Raw genomic sequence first — 21,853 nt, 5'->3', positions numbered from 1 at the left:
CTAAAAATGAAGTTTTAAAATCAATGATATAAATTTCCACCTTCATTTTAAAAAAAAAGAAGAGCAGGGGCGCCTGGGTGGCTCAGTCGGTGAAGCGGCCGACTTGGGCTCAGGTCATGATCTCGCCGTCCGTGAGTTCGAGCCCCGCGTCGGGCTCTGTGCTGACAGCTCAGAGCCTGGAGCCTGTTTCAGATTCTGTGTCTCCCTCTCTCTGACCCTCCCCTGTTCACGCTCTGTCTCTCCTTGTCTCAAAAATAAATAAAATGTTAAAAAAATATGGGGCGCCTGGGTGGCGCAGTCGGTTAAGCGTCCGACTTCAGCCAGGTCACGATCTCGCGGTCCGGGAGTTCGAGCCCCGCTTCAGGCTCTGGGCTGATGGCTCGGAGCCTGGAGCCTGTTTCCGATTCTGTGTCTCCCTCTCTCTCTGCCCCTCCCCCGTTCATGCTCTGTCTCTCTCTGTCCCAAAAATAAATAAACGTTGAAAAAAAAAAAAAAAAAGAATTTAAAAAAAAAAAAAAAAAAAAAAAATAAATAAAAAATAAAAATAAAAAAAGAAGAGCAAATTAAACTGGAAGGAAGTAGAAGAAAGGAAATAATAAAGACAAGCAAAAAGCAACAAAATAGAAAGCAGACAAACAAGAGAAAATTAACAAGTCAAAAGTTGTTTCTTTGAAAAGATTAATGAATCAATACACTGCTTAAAAAACAAACAAAAAAGGCAAGTCATAGACTGGGAGAAAATATTCACTATAATAAAACTTTTTAAAAAATCATGGTAAGAGTTTAATAGACATTTCATAAAAAAAGATACACAAATGGTCAATAGCACATGACAATGTGGGAAATATCATTGGTCATTAGGAAAATGCAAATTAAAATCACAATGAGAGTTCATTTTACAACCACCAGAATGGCTACAATTAAAAAGGTAAACATTGCCAATGTTACTGAAAATGTGGAACAAATGGAACACTGCTACATTGTTAGTGAGAATGAAAAATGGTACAGCCACTTTGGAAACCTGCTTGGCATTTTTATTGAAGTTAAACATATATTTGCCATATGATCAAGCAATTCTGTTTCTAGACATTGGCCCAAGATAAATTAAAAAATACATATCCACAAAGACTTGTACACAATGATCAGAGTCTTGTACACAAGACTTTCACAAATGTGAAACAACCCGATGTCCATCAACTGATAAAGGGATAAACAGCTGCCATAATACTGAGGAATATTTCTGAGTAGTAAAACAAGAATTAAGTACTGGTCCACAACAATATGGAAAATCTTCAAAAACATGTTGAGCAAAAGAAGCTGGATACAAAACAGTACATACTGTGTGATTCCATTTATCGGTAAACCAGTATACATTAGTAAATTGGTAAATCGGTATACATTAGTAAAACTAATGTATAAGATAAAAGAATGGTCGTGTCTTTTGGAGCGTGGGGTAGAGATTGGCTGGAAATGCACACAGGAAATTTCTGGAGTGATGGGAGCATGGGTTACATAAGTTTACATGTTTATCAAAAGCCACTGACTTTTACGCTGATTTGTGAATTTCAATCCATGTAAATTTAACTTTGATAAAAGAATTATAAACGAAAATGAAACTAGTAAGTTGGCTCTTTCCAATGGTTTGGGCCCAGAATCACCTAAAGGTGATTCTCCTGTGATACTACTTAAGAACCACTGTTGTATCTTTACTGCTGCTACCTTATTTCAGGCCATCTGTCTTCCAGCTTGCTCTTTTAATCTGTTACCTACATTACTGCTAAAGAGACCTTGCTACTCAAGCTGTGGCCGGCAGACCAAAAACATTAGCATCGGCTGTGCAGCATCTCAGACCTCACCCCTGACCCACTCTGCAATTTCACAAGATCCTCAGGGGGGCCTTACGCACATTAAAGTCTGTGAGGCACTGACTTTTGCCTCACCAAGGCATGGCGAAGCTTAAATACAATATTAGGTGAAGGCACAGTGGCCAGCACATAATAGTGATTCAAAAATCATGTCCATGTCTTGATGGAAGGGGGACAGAGCAGGTGCGACAGACATGAAGAAAAAGTGTAATGGGGCAAATACCCCTCTCAAAAGTTGATGTTTCTTCAATCACATATCAATAAATATGGGTGCTCCAAAAATTTGCAAATGTGCTGGCAAACACTGGGGAAAAAGAACTCAAATTTCCATAAATAAATAAATAAATAAATAAATAAATAAATAAAAACTGAGGACAACAGCATTTGTTTATATCTAACTCTTCTCCAGAAAAGGGATCAGCACTAATAACAGCGGTGGAAAATATTGAAACATAAGCTATGTCTCCTGAGAGTGGGAGTAGCCTGGCAGCCCATTAAGATAGAGCAAGCCCAGGGGCGCCTGGGTGGCGCAGTCGGTTAAGCGTCCGACTTCAGCCAGGTCACGATCTCGCGGTCTGTGAGTTCGAGCCCCGCATCAGGCTCTGGGCTGATGGCTCAGAGCCTGGAGCCTGTTTCCGATTCTGTGTCTCCCTCTCTCTTTGCTTCTCGCCTGTTCATGCTCTGTCTCTCTCTGTCCCAAAAATAAATAAAACGTTGGAAAAAAAAAAAAAAAGATAGAGCAAGCCTGTCCCAGCCTCCCCTCTGCTGTGACCTTCCCCCATCCATGAGATGGGCCGCACAGGCATTGCATCATCATGGCTTTTCAGCTGTCAGTTACCTGCTTGAGGTCAGGCAGTGTCCACACGTGGCTTCAAATATTTATTTATTTCCCCCAAGTGTTATTTCTAACAATGAGTGAACTATAACTTATCCAGTCCTTTATCTTAAGAGAGAAAAGAATTGAAATTATTACTTCTGAGGAGGAAGGGCTCTGAGAATGTGAAATATAGACTTTTCTATTTCTCAAAAGGATGGAGGGTTTGTTTTGCAACAACAGGGGAAGACATCAGTATGCTGACAATATATTTAGATTCACCTCTATTATTATTTAAAGTGTAAATTTTTCACTGTGGTGAAGCCAAATTATATTTTATTGTATTTTTGTTCTTTATGGTGCTCTTGGTTTTATTAACATGATAATGTGTTGTGCATTTTTAAAATTGTTATTTGATATTCTGTAATTTTTTAAATTACCTCTTGTATCAAAAAAAAGAGAACTACAAGCCAATATCCCTGGTGAATACGGATGCAAAAATTCTCAATAAGATACTAGCAAATCGAATTCAACAGCATATAAAAAGAATTATTCACCATGACCAAGTGGGATTCATTCCTGGGATTCAGGGCTGGTTCAACATTCGCAAATCAATCAATGTGATACATCACATTAATAAAAGAAAAGATAAGAACCATATGATCCTGTCAATAGATGCAGAAAAAGCGTTTGACAAAATTCAGCATTCTTTCTTAATAAAAACCCTTGAGAAAGTCGGGATAGAAGGAACATACTTAAATATCATAAAAGCCATTTATGAAAAGCCCACAGCTGATATCATCCTCAATGGGGAAAAACTGAGAGCTTTCCCCCTGAGATCAGGAACACGACAGGGATGTCCACTCTCACCGCTGTTGTTTAACATAGTGTTGGAAGTTCTAGCATCAGCAATCAGAAAACAAAATGAAATCAAAGGCATCGAAATTGGCAAAGATGAAGTCAAGCTTTCTCTTTTTGCAAATGACATGATACTATACATGGAAAACCCAACAGACTCCACCAAAAGTCTGCTAGAACTGATACATGAATTCAGCAAAGTCGCAGGATACAAAATTAATGTACAGAAATCAGTTGCATTCTTATACACTAATAATGAAGCAACAGAAAGACAAATAAAAAAACTGATCCCATTCACAATTGTACCAAGAAGCATAAAATACCTAGGAATAAACCTAACCAAAGATGTAAAAGATCTGTATGCTGAAAACTATAGAAACCTTATGAAGGAAATTGAAGAAGATACAAAGAAATGGAAAAACATTCCATGCTCATGGATTGCAAGAATAAATATTGTTAAAATGTCAATACTACCCAAGGCAATCTATACATTCAATGCAATCCCAATCAAAATTGCACCAGCATTCTTCTCAAGCTAGAACAAGCAATCTTAAAATTTGTATGGAACCACAAAAGACCATGAATAGCCAAAGTAATATTGAAGAAGAAGACCAAAGCGGGAGGCATCACAATCCCAGACTTTAGCCTCTACTACAAAGCTGTAATCATCAAGACAGCATGGTATTGGCACAAACAGACACTTAGAACAATGGAATAGAATAGAGACTCCAGAATTGGACCCACAAATGTATGGCCAACTAATCTTTGACAAAGCAGGAAAGAATATCCAATGGAAAAAAGACAGTCTCTTTGACAAATGGTGCTGGGAGAACTGGACAGCAACATGCAGAAAAATGAAATTAGACCATTTTCTTACACTGTTCACAAAAATAAACTCAAAATGGATGAAGGACCTGAATGTGACACAGGGAACCATCAAAACCCTGGAGGAGAAAGCAGGAAAAAAACCTCTCTGACCTCAGCTGAAGCAATTTCTTACTTGACACATCCCCAAAGGCAAACCTCATGAAGATAAAAAGCTTCTGCAAAGGAAACAATCAATAAAATTAAAAGGCAACCGACAGAATGGGAAAAGATATTTGCAAATGACATATCAGACAAAGGGCTAGTATCCAAAATCTATAAAGAGCTCATCAAACTCCACACCAGAAAAACAAATAATCCAGTGAAGAAATGGGCAGAAAACATGAATAGACACTTCTCTAAAGAAGACATCCGGATGGCCAACAGGCACACGAAAAGATGCTCAACGTTGCTCCTCATCAGGGAAATACAAATCAAAACCACACTCAGATACCACCTCACGCCAGTCAGAGTGGCTAAAATGAACAAGTCAGGAGACGATAGACGCTGGCGAGGATGTGGAGAAACGGGAACCCTCTTGCACTGTTGGTGGGAATGCAAACTGGTGCAGCCACTCTGGAAAACAGTGTGCAGGTTCCTCAAAAAATTAAAAATAGACCTACCCTATGACCCAGCAGTAGCACTGCTAGGAATTTATCCAAGGGATACAGGAGTACTGATGCATAGGGACGCTTGTACCCCAATGTTTATAGCAGCACTTTCAACAATAGCCAAATTATGGGAAGAGCCTAAATGTCCATCAACTGATGAATGGATAAAGAAGTTGTGGTTTATATACACAATGGAGTACTACTTGACAATGAGAAAGAATGAAATCTGGCTTTTTGTAGCAATGTGGATGGAACTAGAGAGTGTTATGCTAAGTGAAATAAGTCATACAGAGAAAGACACCATATGTTTTCACTCTTATGTGGATCCTGAGAAACTTAACAGAAGACCATGGGGGAGGGGAAGGAGAAAAAAAAAAGAGGTTAGAGAGAGAGGGAGGCAAACCATAAGAGACTCTTAAAAACTGAGAACAAACTGAGGGTTGATGGGAGGTGGGAGGGAGGGGAGGGTGGGTGATGGCTATTGAGGAGGGCACCTGTTGGGATGAGCACTGGGTGTTGTATGGAAACCAATTGGACAATAAATTTCATATTTAAACAAAAAAAAGAAAGAAAAAGAAAATACTGACACGAACATAAAAAAAGTAAATTAATTAAAAAAAAAATAAAGTGTAAGTTTTTCACCGTGGTGAAGCCAAATTATATTTCATTGTATTTTTGTTCTTTATGGTGCCCTTGGTTTTATTAACATGTAATGTGTTATGCATTTTTAAATTGTTATTTGATATTCTGTAATTTTTAAAATTACCTCTTGTATCTCCAACCAGTTAAGCTGCCCTGGTGTCAGTGTAATGTCATACATTCCATTCCAAGGGATAAAGTACCATCAGGACGTGGAACCCCTCATATGCAATGGTGTTACTCCCAATCTGAAGCTGATGAACAGGAGGAGTGGGGAGGGAGAAGAGTAAAACCCAAAGTGTCCAATTAAAACAATTAATATTACCCAAATTGTCAGCCAGAATGTAAGGGATGGGGAACTTCCATCTGGTGTTAGGGTCTCTCAGGCCATTTCTGGAGTTCTGTGGAAACAAGGCAAAGATGGAAAAAGGAAAATTTTCACACCACAAACAACCTGTCATACAATTTCAAACAACTTAATCACATTTGTCTTCTGATGACCAAAGTGATTGAAGTTCATTATAGACAATTTGGAAACTTCAGAGAAATTATTAAGGACAAAATTTAAAAGACCTACAATTTCTAAAAGTTGAGATAGTCACTTTAAGCATATTGGTGAATTGGGGCAACTGGGTGGCTCAGTCGGTTAAGCATACAACTTTGGCTCAGGTCATGATCTCACGGCTTGTGAGTTCAAGCCCCGTGTTGGGCTCTGTGCTGACAGCTCAGAGCCTGAGCCTGCTTCGGATTCTGTGTCTCTTTCTCTCTCTCTGCCCCTCCCCTGCTTGTGTTCTGTCTCTGTCTCTCAAAAATAGGTACATATATTGGTGCATTTCCTTCTCTCATTCACTTACTGGGAAAAATAAGTGAACATGTAATATGGTAATTATAGACTCTTTGTACTGTTTACTTATTTTTCATCTGTTTTTGTCATCATCGACCACAGTTGAAGCCCCTGTGGGTACAGGTGATAGATTAGATTCTTTCATGTCCTCCACAGTGCCCATGCCAGGGCTGGACACAGCAGAGGCTCCCAGTCATAAAAAACAGCCAGTACTGAGGATCGTCATTATGTCCTTAACAGGTACTCACCCTTAGGAGGATGTCCCCTTGAAAGAGATCCAAGCCTTCAGCTAGATGCAGATTTAAAAAATATATATATTTGAGTGAGCATTACTAAAAGGCATTTCTCATAATAAAATTAATCTTTTCCATTGTAAATCTTTCAGTGTTCACCTTCATGTGATAAAAGTCACTTTGAAATAGGCAAAACTTCCTCTAATTGAGTAAATGTAAACAACCCATAAATATTATGTCTTATCACATCCTTGGTCTCATTTTGCAACAAGAAACCTGGTCCAAGAATCTTAAAAGTAAGCAATGAATTAGAAGGCATCTTTTTAATCATTGACTCCAAATCTCTCATATTTGAGGAGGGCACAAGGGAATCTTGAGACAGGAAGTAAGGCACTAGGTGGTCAACAGTTGAGGGAGCTTGAGAACTCCTGACTTGCTTTTCAGGGCACTCTCTGCTATTGTTCCATCCTTCTTCATGACTGTAGGTAAATGGGTTGATTTTTCTCTGTCCCATGAATAAACAATGGTACTCTCAAGATAATGCCCTTCCAATAAAGACCAGGCAAATATGGATAAATCCACTCAAACTGTATCTCCAAATATCTATCAGGAGCTTAGCACGATAAAATTTCTCCCTGATGGTATCCTTTGAGTCTGGCCTCATTGTGTTTCTGAAAATAGGATTCTTAAAAGGGAAGACCCTTGTGGGGAAAATTATGAGCACGTAAAAGAATGTCTCTTCTTATCATAACCCTTATATTTGATAAGCAGCCTCCCCTGTAAAACACAAAGGACTTCAAACAGGGTCGGTAGATTATTTCATTGTGAGAACAGTTCCTGATTTACAGCTGGGAAACCAAGCTAGAGAATTATCACCACAGCCTCACATGGTAACAGAGGTCCCATTTGACAAAGCTGATGGCTCGTTCATGATCAAGGACACCCCTGGGGTTGTAGGTATTAGGAGAAGCTGTGGTTTCACTTCCTAATGACTTAAGGCTACCCTTGTATCAACCCTTTCCCCATGCACACATCTCTCTCTTTTTTTTTTTTTTTTTTTTTTAGTTTATTTATTTATCTTGAGAGAGAGTGTGTGTGTGAGGGACAGAAAGAAAGGGAGAGAGAGACAATTCCAAGCAGGACCACACCATCAGCACAGAGACCAGTGCAGGGCTTGAACCCATGACCTGCAAGATCGCGACCTGAGGTGAAGTCAAGATCAGACACTCAACCAACTGAGCTACCCAGGTGCCCCTCCATGCACACATTTCCTAACCTCCATAAGCCTAACCTATGTATACAATCACAGTACAATTAAACAAAAACAAATAGCAATGACACGACTGCGTCATCGGTGTAGAATTGCCTTTTTTTTTTTTTTTTATAAAATTTTTTTTTTCAACGTTTTATTTATTTTTGGGACAGAGAGAGACAGAGCATGAACAGGCGAGAAGCAAAGAGAGAGGGAGACACAGAATCGGAAACAGGCTCCAGGCTCTGAGCCATCAGCCCAGAGCCTGATGCGGGGCTCGAATTCACGGACCGCGAGATCGTGACCTGGCTGAAGTCGGACGCTTAACTGACTGCGCCACCCAGGCGCCCCTAGAATTGCCTTTTTGATAGGGGTAGTATGTGCTGGTCTATCCCCTCTCTGCCTTAGGCATGTCATGACCAAAGCATACATTTCCTGACACCTGGTTTGGATTAGGGATGCAGGTGAGAGCTGGACTTTTCCAGAGTGATATGAACAAGCCCATTCAGACCTTGGCGCCCAGGCTGGTCAGCATAGATGAGGTCATGGAGGTATGAGAGAGTAGAGCAGCTGGGGGGAGGAATTCTCAAAGAAGCACATATCCCTTAAAAAGAAGCCTCAGGAGATTCACTACCCAAGTTGCTCGTGCAGCATATATATTTATTAAGTGCCTAATGTGTCCCAGAATTTGTTCTACCTGCTGGGGATGTAACGGAATAAAACAAAGCCCTCAAGGAGGTGATATTCTTGACTGGGGAGGGAGGAGAGACACACAGATAAATGAACTTGAGTAGCAGATGGAGAAAAGAGCAATAAAAGAAAAAAAGAACAACAGGGGGAAAGTGTTGAGGCAGGGGAGGGTTGACATTTTATAAAGGGTGGTCAGGGGAGGCTTCCCTGAGAAGGTGGCATTTAAGCAGAAATCTGATGGAATGGGGAATAAAGGAAGAGTATTGAGGGCAAAGGCAACAGCAAATAGAAATGAGGAAAGCCTTGATGTCTCAGAGCAGCTTTCCAAACTTTAGCCTGAGAATCCCCTGAGGGCTTCTTAAACACAGATGGCGGAGCCTACCCTCAGGGCTTCTCAGTCAGCAAGTCTGGGGCAGGGCCGGAGAATTTTCGTTTCTAATAAGTTCTCTGGCGATGCTAATGCTTCTGGCTGGGGGACCACACACTGAGGACCACCTTTGTAGAGGAATAGCTATGAGGTCAGGGTGGCTGGAAAATCCAAGTAATTAAGGGAGAAAGTAGAAAAAAAAAAAAAAAAGGAGAGATCAGACGGCTGGCTAAGTTCAGCTCTTCTCAAACTTTAATGTGCAGGGAATCAGCTGGGGTCTGTAAAAAGGGAGGTGGGGGTGAGACCCAAGATGCCGCATTTCTAGGAAAGCTCTTAGGTGGTTCAAGTGATACTGACCTGCAGAACACATTTGGGGAATCAAGGTTCCAGGGGCTTTATTCTGTGTTGGACAAGATGTCAACCAGCACTGGTCAGTGTTGGGAGATTGGAAGATTGGATAAGAGAAGTGACGTGGCCCGAATCATATCAGAAGGAGAGCTCTGTCTACTTTGGGAGGAAGAGCCTTGTGCAGGGTGAGGGCAGGAAGGCAAGAACAGTTATGAGGCCACCGCAAGAACCTGGCCAGACCCAGATGCCTTAGAGCAACACAGGTAAAGGGAAAGTGCTCAAAAGTCACAACTCGTGATATAATTTGATGGCAGATCTAATAGCATTTGCTGATAGATGGTGTGCATGTTGGGAGACAGATAAGAGTTGGGGCAGCTCTGAGGATCTGAGCCTACTGATCCAGACGGGGGGAATTTCTTTAAGTGAAATGAAAAGTCTGAAAAAAAGCAAATCTTGGGATAGAAAGGTTAAATTGTGAGGCATGGAGACAAGATAGGTAAAAAGGTAACAATTTCCGGTGTGTGGTTTCTCCCGAACAGTTTTTGTGATGTAGGATCCGGCTATGTAGCTAACCCTAACAATCCTAGCAGCTTGGTTGGAATGACCTAAAGAGAGGAAAAAACCCACATGGTAAAATTTCTTCATTGGAGTCACACAGCTCAGAGCGGGTGGTGGAGATGAAAACAATGGCTCTAAGATAGAAGAATGATCTTGTCTAGAAAAATAAGGATGTGATAAGGAAAAAACTCTAACTCTAGTGCCAGCCCTGTTTTAAAATACAGCCGATCCTCTCAGGTACATACACCTCGATCGCCTGACCAAAGAGAGATGATTTCATGCCTGGCTCTGAAGTCTTGGGACCCGTTCACCCATTTACCTTACCGAACTATTTCTTTAAAACTATTTCAAGCTCTTCCAATTATATGTCAACTAGCCTCCCTTTCCTGTAAATGGGACAAAGCCACAGAAATTTGACTTTTAGCTGTGGGTTTTTCCAGTTTTGTAGTCTGCAAATAGCACTGGGTTGAGTTAGAAGAACTGGAGGTGAGCCCCATCATTGCCATCTGTGATCTGGGCAGATCACCTCCACCACAAGGAGCTTCCTGTCCCCTCTTGCAAAATGAAAATTAGTGCTTACTCTATTACAGGATTTGGCAATTGGATACGAAATCTCTTGATAAGGTATTTAGGATCGTGAATATCTGTTTCCCACCGATCCTAACCAAACATACCCAGAATGTAAAGGCTTCTCCTTCATTTTAGAAACAGAACAAGAGAGAGAAAAGCTTCTCTCTCCTCTTGGTAATGGACCAGATTGCTGGAGTTCTTCAATAAAAACGTTTGCAGCCAAGATGTTGAAATGGAATACCTTTACACTCTCTAAATCCTAAGCAAACAGGTGTTAATGAATATGACACACCAGTAGAGGGGCTGGGTTCCCCCCTCCCCCACTAAATATAGCCCTAGGCATATATTACATGTACATACAAAAAAAAATATATATATATATACATATATATATGTATATATATATAGCAAGAAGAATAATCATCTACTTTTCTTTCCTTTTTTCAAAATAAAGACAGGAACACTGAAATTTTTGTAAACAAAAATCATGTTATATGTTTCTAAATCCATGGAGCACTCACTAGTTTCTCTAGAAAATGTGGTCTATCATTTCCATTTTTCAGAAACTTAGCAAATTCCAAAGAAACACCAATAGATATTTCTCCCCTAAAGTTACCCAGTACTCTATCATGGAGATAAGAGCTGTTCAGCAATTGTATCATAAGATTTAAAATTATTTCAAGGCATTAATAATGCAGAAATTATACCCACCAAAATTGATTTCTGAAATATCCCTCTGTTCATCAAAATCTTCATCATGCACTGTTAAAAGTAGGGAAAAATTCTTATTAATCTTGCTGAACAAAAGAAAGTTCAGAAACACTCTCTATGCATTTCAATGGATTCTTACCATTTCCTTTAGAGAGATGTTTAATCTGAAAGAAATAAATATACAGAATATGGGTAACATATACCAGAATTAATATTTCTGAACACTCATAACAGAAGAACTCTACTTACAGATACAGCTGCTATGTGGGCACAAAACAAGATGAAAGACAGAACACAAGTGGATCTAATCCAAATCATTGTTGCAAGTGAACACATTTAGCAAATACACCTTGTGATAAATACTTTTCGGACCTTGCCCTGGCCGTCATTTTAGAAACTTTGACCCTCACATATGTACTGTGGCATTAAAAAAAATAGCCAAAGGAAATGTCATTGATCCTTTTAAGAACAGATACCAAGTTTAACATAAAATCTCCAGCTCCCCAGACCAGGGAAAGGTTTGAAAAGGATAATATTGAGATGAATATATAAAAACCTGTAACATTTCCATACACCAGCAATAACATTCCTATATAGCAGCAAAAACTGTTCATGTAATATAACAGATAAAAAAAACCCATTCCACAGTATAAATCAAAACAATCTATAAAATATCTATAAAGTACTTAAATCCAATAAAAATAATTAAAATTTTATGGAAATGTTTTGAGCAATTATCAGAGGACATAGATCTATTCACACACACACACACACACACACACACACATATTTATATCTATAAAATATTCATGAATGGGAAGACTTCATGTAATAAAGATGGTCATTATTTTGATATTTGTCTATAAATTAAGTGATTTTCCAATAAAAATCTTGCCAAGTTTCTTGTGAAACTTGATGAACTGACAAACCCTTTCTGAAATTTACATGAAAAAGTAAACTTCCAACAGTAGATCAGAAAACTGAAAAGAAAGAACAAGGAGAAAGAACTGCCCTAATGGAATATCAAGAATTTTTTGAAGTTATAGTAGAGAGTGTGTTATTGCCAAAAAAGACAGAAAAATTAGTCTACAGAATGGAATAGACTATCAAAACAGATGCAAGACTATATGGGAATTTCACATGACAGGAGCCAAAAAGTCCATAGGGAAACTTTAGTCTTTCAACAGTAATGTGGGGACAACAGCATTTCCATATGAGGAAAAAATTAAATTCATACACCATTCATACACACACACACACACACACACACACACACAAACTGAATAGATTAAAGATGTATATACAAAAATCTAAACTTTGAAAAAAATATAGGAAAAAATGCTTTTAACCTTGAGGTCAGAAAATATTGCTTAAACAATAAAAAAAAAAACCATATAAAGCATAGTAAGTTTGACTATATCAGGATTTAAAATTTTTGTGACAAAAGACACAACAGTATAGTTAAAAGATCGGCCACAGATGGAAGAAGACTTTGATACTGCATATAATTGAGTGAGAGTAAGTTATCCAGGGTATATAAAGGAATACCTACAAATAAATATGAAATAGAGAGAGAGATGATCCGAGAGAAAAACGGGCAAAGTGTGAACACAAAATTCACCACAAACCTCCCAAATGTCCAATAAACATGTAAAAAGATTTTCAACCTCACAAGTAATCAGAAAAATATCAGTTTTTTTTAATGTTTATTTATTTTTGAGACAGAGAGAGACAGAGCATGAACGGGGGAGGGGCAGAGAGAGAGGGAGACACAGAATCGGAAGCAGGCTCCAGGCTCTGAGCCATCAGCACAGAGCCCGACGCAGGACTCGAACTCACAGACCGCGAGATCGTGACCTGAGCTGAAGTCGGACGCTTGACCGACTGAGCCACCCAGGCGCCCCAAAAAATAGTTTAAATAACAATGAATGCTACCTCAAGCTCAGATTGGCGTAAATGAAGAAGGCTGGCCATACCAAATGTCAACAAGAAAGTGAGGAAATAGGAAATCTTACACACTGCTGGCAGACCAGCAATCGATGCTATCTAGTAAGTTGAAATGTGCATAGTTTACAAGCTAAAAACTCCACTTCCAGTTATATACTCTAAATAGAGATTCACAGACGTGTATACAAAGTACCATATAACGAAGTACCATATCATTGTGGGTTGTTTTTTTTTTGTAATAGTAAAGAACTGGAAAAATGTATTTATACTGGGAGAAAGAAAGTACCAGTCATGCACGGATAAATGTTCAACAACCAGATCTCAGAGGGAACAAGCTTTTAGGTGTAGCGTTTGTTGATTTCCTGGCTGTAAATATCCCTACCAGGGTTAATTTCAAGCTACCAACACTATGCCACCGAATGCAGTGTGGGGAAGAGGTGTTCAGTATGGGCTGTACCTGCCCCAGCACAGGACTGCGTATATTTACATGCCCTCCGACTCTTGCATGCAGGACGTATGACAGTCTCTGATATCAGCAATCTTCAAGGTCCAGGGCCTGCCTGTCTCCATCTCAGACCTACTTTGTGGGCAGGTGGGCCAGTCCTGTGGTCAGAAGAGCACTTCCTGTCAGAAAAGCATTTCCTCAGGCAGAGAGTGGGCTTCCGGAGCAATAAAACAGGAGGCATGACAGCCCGGAGTCAGCCTTGGATGGGCAGAGATCTGCGACGGACTTCCTTGTCACTGCAGCCATCGAGTGTGAGGTCATAAGGGCGGGTAGAGAGCCATTGCCCACACTCTCGAACCACGGGAAGCCACCAGTGTTCTCAAAAAGAACCCAAACTTGCCCAATGGCTAAAGATGGCTTAGGTCAGCAAATACAATCTTGATGATTAAAAAAGGGGGGTGGGGAGGGACTAGATAAACAGGAGACTTCATGAGAAACATAAACTTTGTGAGAATAATTGGCTCTGAGTATAAGAGAGGAAAACACAGGAGGCTTTAATTTCTTAAATGTATGGTTTAATTTTTCTCAAATTTTGAAGCAATTAAAAGAATGAGTATTTGTTCATTCCGAAGCCAGGAAGCAGGGGTTTAGGACTTTGCTATTTGTTTTCTAAAGAAAAGGGCAACACTCTTGCCTTGGTCCCCCTCCTGCTAAAATCTCTCCTGTTAGCTTTTCAAACAGGCACTTGCGGGGCTGTTGAATTCTCCCCACCTTTCCCTGCCTCCCGATGTGCATTTATCGTTCCCTTCCTTCTTATCCTTATCTAAACGATATACTCTAACAACGGCTCTGGGAATCGGATGGACAGGAACTCAAATCCCACTTCTGCCGTTGGCTAGCTGTGCCATTATGAGCACCTGCTTTCCGTGTGTGAAATGGACAGCAGTGCCTAGTTAAGCTGCTGTAAGGATTGAAAGATAACCTACGGAAACCACAGGCACCAGAAACCTAGGAAGCGCTCAGTAAGCTATAGCTCTTTCCCACCGTACACACTGCCTTCTGGCAAAAGACGGGCCATAAGAACACGAAAGCCCAGCACACTCCTTGCTCAGCCGAACATCCACTGATGGGATCATAGGTCTTCGGCAGACACAACCTGTCTCTAACGACTTTCTTTTCATGATCTTGACTGCGGACGTTAATCAGTTACCAGCTGTTTGCAGTCCTAGGCACTTCATGTCCCGGAGTGTCAAGTGAGCAAGGCTGGAGTCTTAAGTCCCAGGTTTAAAGAGTTTATGGCTTTGCAGTTCAAAGCTAGATCAGGCGCTCCACGGGGCAAGGGTCACATTTTACTTTCCGTACCTGCTCCGGTGTCTAGCGCACAGTAGGCACTTTGTAATCATGTGGGATGAAATACAGTAAGATGGGATTTTCTCTGAAGCTATTGGATGCAGCGGTTTGCTTTGATCTCAGGGAGGACGTTTCATAAACTGACCGATTGAGAAAGTGCTGTGACGATTGGAAGAGAAAAGACAGTGGCAGGTGGGGCCAGGGAAGCCGTCCCCTGTTTGTCACACACCCTCTCGCCTCATCCAAGCGGAGGCCAGGACCCCCCTCCAGACCGGCAAAGTCCTATCCCCCCAGGCCCTTCTCAGGGATGCTCCCTGCCCTCTGCCTCCTCCACGTGCCCCTTTCTGCTTCACTCACTGAGCTTGCCCTCAACAGACTATCAGTCCATCGGTTAACCTCTGACACAACTGCCTTTGCTGTTGCTCCAGGCGATCGACGTGTAACCAGGGCTCAAAGGTGCTCAGAGCAAGAACTGGCAAACTGTCGAAGTGAGCGGCAGCAGCAACTGTCGTGTCCACAGCTTTTACTGTGGGCCAGACGCTGTTCCGCGGATCTAAAGTATAGCTATTCCTTGAATCCCCACAACAATTCCGTGAAGCAGGCACTCCTCTCATGCCCATGGTAAAGACTAAAACACTGACACAGAAAGATGAAGAGACCTGACCAAACCCACAGGGCTCCTGGCAATGTTCCTAAAATACCACCTGTGAGTCAGCTGTTTCTACCTACAGCTACAGCCCAGGCGAGAGGCTCGGCCATCAGGCCGCAGCATGCAGGGCCCCCATTCCAATAGCGTCCGTCTCCAACCTTTTACTAAGAAGACTTAGCCGCTAGGAAAACAGCTATAGTATCTTTCAAAAGCACCCTGGAAAGTCTTTTAAAGTACAGATTCCTGGGGCACCTGGATGGCTCAGGCAGGCAAGCCTCCAGCTCTTGGTTTTCGGCTCAGGTCGTGATCTCGAGGTTCGTGAGTTCAAGCCCTGCATCGGGCTCTGTGCTGACAGGTGTGGAGCCTGCTTGGGATTCTCTCTCTCTCCCCTCTCTCTCTCTCCCTCTGCCCCTCCCCCACTTGCACTGTCTCTCTCAAAATAAATAAATAAACATGGCTGGGCCTGGGACTTGGAAATTCTAATTCAGGTCAGGGGTGAGAGCCAGGAATCTACCTGAGGGTGACAGCCAGGTAGTCTATGGAAGACACTTTGATAAACAGGACCCTGGGGAATTGACAATAACCAGATGCTTCCATTCTGACTGTGGTTAGTAGTTACCTTACACCCGACTCCTTTTTAATAAAAAAAAAAAAAAAAAAAAAAAATCAAAAGATCATAGCAGCCTCCAGTTTTTCCTAGCAGGGACATATACAATATTAAGAATTAGAAAGATCTTTGGTGCAGAAATCCACTTCAGAACACGTCCAGGAACAGCCTCTCTGGGGTGCAGCTTGAAATTTTGCATTTTTAACAAGCATGACGGTGAACCCTATATGGGAAATATGAGACCCACTGATCTGTGCAGGCAACTCCACGTTGCCCTGTACCAACACCAATCCCAGTGGCCTCCACTGGAGAGCCAAGTAGAGACATCCTACTATCCTGGGCACTGAGACCCCTGATAAGCTACTCTCCGTATCCAGGTCGGCATTCAGTGGGTTTGGTTTCAGCTTTTCCTCCTTTGTAGGATCGAAAGAGCATACAGTCACCCATCTTTCATGCTGTGGGGAAGAATCAGATAAGAGACTTACTTTTCTGTTTGCCGATTCCCTTCCTACGTATTGAAGTTGAAACAGACTCAGCGGAAAGATACAGGATTGCCCCTGGTTTTAGGAAAAATCTATAACCTCTGCTAATTACAAAGATCATTACTGCCCAAGAGGCCAGGTTAGACCATGGCATCTAGGAGGAAGACCAAACACATGGGAATTCCTGAGTAAAGGGAACACCATTGGGATGGGCTTTCCTTTAAAAGGAAACGTGGTTCTAAAGAGGAAGAGTTCGGGTTTCTAGTGTCAAATGACAAACGTAAAACAACTGAGCAATAAGTTTGATGTCCCTTATCCAAGGGAAATAATCCACAGATGGGGGTGGGGGCACTGTGGCTCACGAACAGTGGCGTGCTCCTCCTGAGGGATTTTGGGCAAGAGCATGTTCCACAAAGCATTGGAAGTGGCAACACAGAAACAGGGCATGATCGACTGGGGTCGCATATCTGACCTTATTTAGATCGAGGAACAAGAAATAAGCATAAAGCCTGAGGTCGGCTTGTTGGCTGGAGACTGGTTGACTGGATACATTGCATTTCTGGTCACGTGGAGCATTTACAGGATCACAGAAGTTCTGTTTACTGGGCAAGAGTGGCTCCATCTGGGCTTGGAAATTTATTTCGACACTACTGTCCTTGAAGTTAGGGTACAGAGAAACAAGCTTAAATTGCAAAAGGGATGCTTAATTATTAGATACAAAGACCTTCCTGGCCATCTGAGGATTTTGGGGCTCTAAAGTGTTTTAAGGAGGGAGACAGTGTTAGTCATTGAGAATAACACCAAAGCTACAGGGTAGGGTGAGTCACGTGTGGACAGATGAAATTCTTCAGAAAGAGATGCTGTCGGAGAAAGAATGGGTGAGGCTTGGCTTGAGGATTTTTCTTTGTCCTGGGAGAGGTCATTCAGTTTCAGAGGTCATTTAATGGAAGCAAGATGATGGTAAGTCACACACGTAACTCAATCCAGAGAACAAGGTCAATCGTTTTAGAAGACAAATGGGAATTATAATCCCATTTCCCCTTGAAAACCACAAAATTGTTTTGGGGACAGCAGATTCTCTTATGCAAGTGGCCATCTCCTATTTTCAGGGCCAGTCGCAATATCTGACACCTTAATAGGAATCTGAGTTAGCACAGGGGAGGGTATCAGGAGGACCTATGTGGGGGCATTACTGGAAATTCTGAGAGTAATTAGTCACAGTAAATAGATGAGCTAAGAGGTCTTCCTGACATTCATCTGTCAGGTCTGCTCACATTCATATGCTGAATCAAATTTTTAAACATAAATTCATCTTCTAATTACCAATGGCGAGAGCAGGAAGACTACGGTGGCAGCCACTTTGCAAAACACGCATGAAGACAGCTCTGCACAAACATGCAAGCAAGGATGCCAGTCAATGACGTCCTGTGAATGGATGGGCTAAGTGACGCTACATAACAGGAAAGGAAGAAAACTAGCCGTCCCTTAGGTTTTTTAATAGAATTTCTGGGAAGAGCACTTTGCTAACTGCCTACAAAGTTTCCTACCTTGAGCGCCATTTCTTCTTATCCAAATAAGAGCGATTATGATGATACTAACCAGATGACTTATTAGGCACTTATGACCTGGCACTGTGTAAGATGCTTTACATAAGCCAATTCATTCAATTCTCATAGCAATCCCATAAGGTAAAAACTATTGTCCTCATTTTATAAGCCTGAGCTCAGAGAGGTTGTATATAGTACCCAGAACCTGAAAAATATCAAAACAGAGAAATGAGCTTAGTAATGTGGTTCTCTTTCCAGGGCAGTTTCCTTCTTACCTGATTAGCTAGACCACCATATCGGGTTCATTCATTCCTTTGTTCATCCATGCATTTGTCCACAATTCCTTTATTGAGCACGTCCTCTGTGCCAGGCATTGTCTTAGGCATTAGGAAAACACCCGTGAACCAGACAGACACTGTCCTTGCCCTCATGGAGCTTAGATAGAGGAGAACATCATGGGGAGGTAAGCATCTCTCAGCGTTACTAGTAGATCCCAAGGTAAAGATGGGCCAAAGGGAAATAGATGAACAAATCATGATGTATTTACTGATCACATAGATCACAGCAGACTTCTACTAAAATAAAATAGAATGCACAATAAAACACTGTCACCATTGAGTACTCCTAAACAATGAAAAAACAATTGGACTATTGGCACACACAAGAACATGGATAAACCTCAAAAGCGTGATGCTGAGCTCTCAAAGTCAGATACAAGACCATATGTTGTATGACTCCACTTATATAAAACACCAGAAGAAGCAAAACTATAGTAGTAGAATCCAAATCAGCAGTTGCCAGGGACCAAAGGATGGCGGTAGAAGGAAACGGACTACCAAGGACAGAAAGAAACTTGTGGGAGTAATGAAAATATTCTATATCCTGACTGCGTTGGTGGTTGTGTAACCGTATAAGTTTGTCAAAAATCAAGGCGTTATACACTTAAAACTGGCAGATTTTGTTGTATGTAAATTATATGTCAATAAGACTGACTTTTAAAAAAAAAAATCAGGGGGGGCGCCTTGGTGGCGCAGTCGGTTAAGCGTCCGACTTCAGCCAGGTCACGATCTCGCGGTCCGTGAGTTCGAGCCCCGCGCCAGGCTCTGGGCTGATGGCTCAGGGCCTGGAGCCTGTTTCCGATTCTGTGTCTCCCTCTCTCTCTGCCCCTCCCCCGTTCATGCTCTGTCTCTCTCTGTCCCAAAAATATATAAACGTTGAAAAAAAAAAATTTTAAATAAAAAAAAAAAAAAATCAGGAACCCTGGTGTTCACATCCTATCTCTTCCACTAACGCACCAGATGACATTGGGCAGAATAGTCTATGTTTGGATTTATTCTTCAAAAATATGGGGCTAATGAGACGTGTTCTCCCTCTTTTACTACTAGGTCAAGGGAATTTTAAATGTGGAGAAATGTTTTACCATGTATCAAATGCTTTATCAATACGTAATTTAACTGCTATTGTTTCCGCACTGAGGACTATCTCCATGGAGGAATGCCATCTCCATTCCCAGAGGCCTAGCATGAATTTAATTTGATAGGTTTCTTAACAGCCTCTGAGCCTCAGGCAGGATTTCATAGTCCTGAGTCCACATGTTTTAGAGAAGACTCAACCATCTGCTTTGGATTTGGACCATCAAGTTACTGAGCAAATGGAAACAACGTTGTTCCGATGCTTTTTCCCAATCACCACGCATCCCTACGTAGTTAACAAGTCCGTATCCAGACAAGTCTGTCTGGATAAGAGACAAATGCTGAGGGTGGATCCCCAGATTCTGGCCACAAAACCAAAAGAGCAATTGATGGTTGGCTGTATGTTTAGAAAAGCTCTTTATTCTCATCCCGGGATCTATCGCTTTACCGCCAACTATTTTCCCGAAGAAACAGAACTGCTCTATTCTCAATTCTGAAAACAATTCTTATGCTATTCATCTTTATTTATTTAATGTATTTATTTAGTTTAACATGTCACTGAGTTTGCAGTTACTCACATAGAAGGAACATGAATCCACCTTGACACAGTAACCATCCAGCTGGTATTTGATCCAGTTACCAAAATGCACTTGGGTCCATGGTGGATGCTAAGGAGAAAACCAAGAAGAACCTTGCACATTTTTGTCCTCAAGGCCCTTAAACTTAGCTTTTCCTGAGAGTTCAGCCTTTTCATTTACTGGATCAGGAAAAAAATATATATTTATAGCGTGGTAACGCGTACATTATGAAGTATATAATATTTAAAGTTTAAAAATATATTAAAAAGAAGAGAAAAGTCACCATAAGTCTCACTTTTGACACAGTCAGTTATCTTTCATTTAAAAAAATTTTGTATAGGGGCGCCTGGATGGCTCAGTCGGTTAAGCGGCCGACTTTGGCTCAGGTCATGATCTCGTGGTCCGTGAGTTCGAGCCCCGCATCTGGCTCTGTGCTGACAGCTCAGAGCCTAGAGCCTGTTTCAGATTCTGTGTCCCCCTCTCTCTGACCCTCCCCCGTTCATGCTCTGTCTCTCTCTGTCTCAAAAAAATAAATAAATGTCAAAAAAAAATTTTTTTTTAAATAAAATAAAAAATTTTGTATATATATATTATATATGTATATATAGTGTATACATATATTATATATGTATATATGGTATATATGTATATAAATATATATATAATAGTGATATAAATTTTTATTCACTTAGTTTTTGGTCATCAAAATTTTCTTTAAAGGAAATATTGAGTTAGAATTTCATCTATTTTTGCTAAATTATCCTTCTTGAGAGCATATATCAGTGCTCAGTTTTCCCTCAACTGGCTCTCACCAATGAACAGCCCCACCCAAAACAACAACAACAATAACAACAACAAAAAACTGTGGCATCTTCAGATACCTCAGCTTTTGAAAAATAATATTTATTCAGTTTTGTTATAAAATTAATTTATAGTTACAAACTTACTAGTTTCTTTTATAAACTTAATTAGTAGTTATTCAGTATGAAAGACTGGAAAACACTGTAGGAAAATGCTAACTTTAATCCCACTACCCAAAATAATCAGTTAGCATCTTAGTATATGTCCTAGAATTTTCTCCATGCTTTCTTTTTTTTTTTTTTTTTGTGCAAATGTTAGTTATATTACATTCATAGCCTGGCTTATAAATGTTTCCCCATGTCGATAGATATTCTTTAACAAAATGCCTTTCCGGGGCTACATATAGTTCCATTGAATGGATATACTGGCTTTAACTAATGAAGTTTGTGTTGTGGATAGAGTGGTTATTTTCAGTTGATTTTGCTTATCATGGTCAATACTACAGTAAATATCTGCGTTTGCAATTGTATGTACTTCGTGTTATTGCCTTAGAACAAATTCCAATAAGTGGAATTGCTGAGTTGATGTGTTGAGTTGTTTTATTTATTTATTTATTTATTTTTGAGGAAGGTAATTTTAAGAGAATCTCTAATTTCCTCACCCTCTGAAACCACGTCACAGAAAGGTGAAGGTGATTCAAAGTCCGTTAGCCAAAGACCCAAAGAATGCAGAATTAACCCTTTAGGAGGGAAACAGGACAGGACTTTTCAAGGCATCATAGAAAGATTCTGAACTCACCTTCTCCCACAGA

The 21,853-nt window shown here is 40.7% G+C and overlaps 1 protein-coding gene across 1 annotated transcript in view; it reads right to left on the bottom strand.

Moving 5' to 3' along the window:
* The window catches only part of MEP1A (meprin A subunit alpha), a 43,952-nt gene extending 25,689 nt beyond the window's left edge, over positions 1–18,263 (bottom strand). The window contains exons 1-6 of the mRNA XM_086708388.1: positions 18,252–18,263; positions 16,470–16,677; positions 15,370–15,594; positions 11,225–11,275; positions 6,744–6,784; positions 5,977–6,052 (exon numbers count right to left, since the gene is read on the bottom strand). Of these exons, the coding sequence (XP_086564514.1) occupies positions 5,977–6,052; positions 6,744–6,784; positions 11,225–11,275; positions 15,370–15,594; positions 16,470–16,677; positions 18,252–18,263 (613 nt within the window). The remainder of the gene's footprint in view (positions 1–5,976; positions 6,053–6,743; positions 6,785–11,224; positions 11,276–15,369; positions 15,595–16,469; positions 16,678–18,251) is intronic.
* Positions 18,264–21,853: the final 3,590 nt, after the last annotated feature.

The sequence above is a fragment of the Puma concolor genome, chromosome B2 (assembly GCF_028749965.1).
Source record: "Puma concolor isolate L17-30 chromosome B2, mPumCon1.1.hap2, whole genome shotgun sequence".
Lineage (NCBI taxonomy): Eukaryota > Metazoa > Chordata > Mammalia > Carnivora > Felidae > Puma > Puma concolor.
This window is presented reverse-complemented; position numbering and strand designations above follow the sequence as displayed.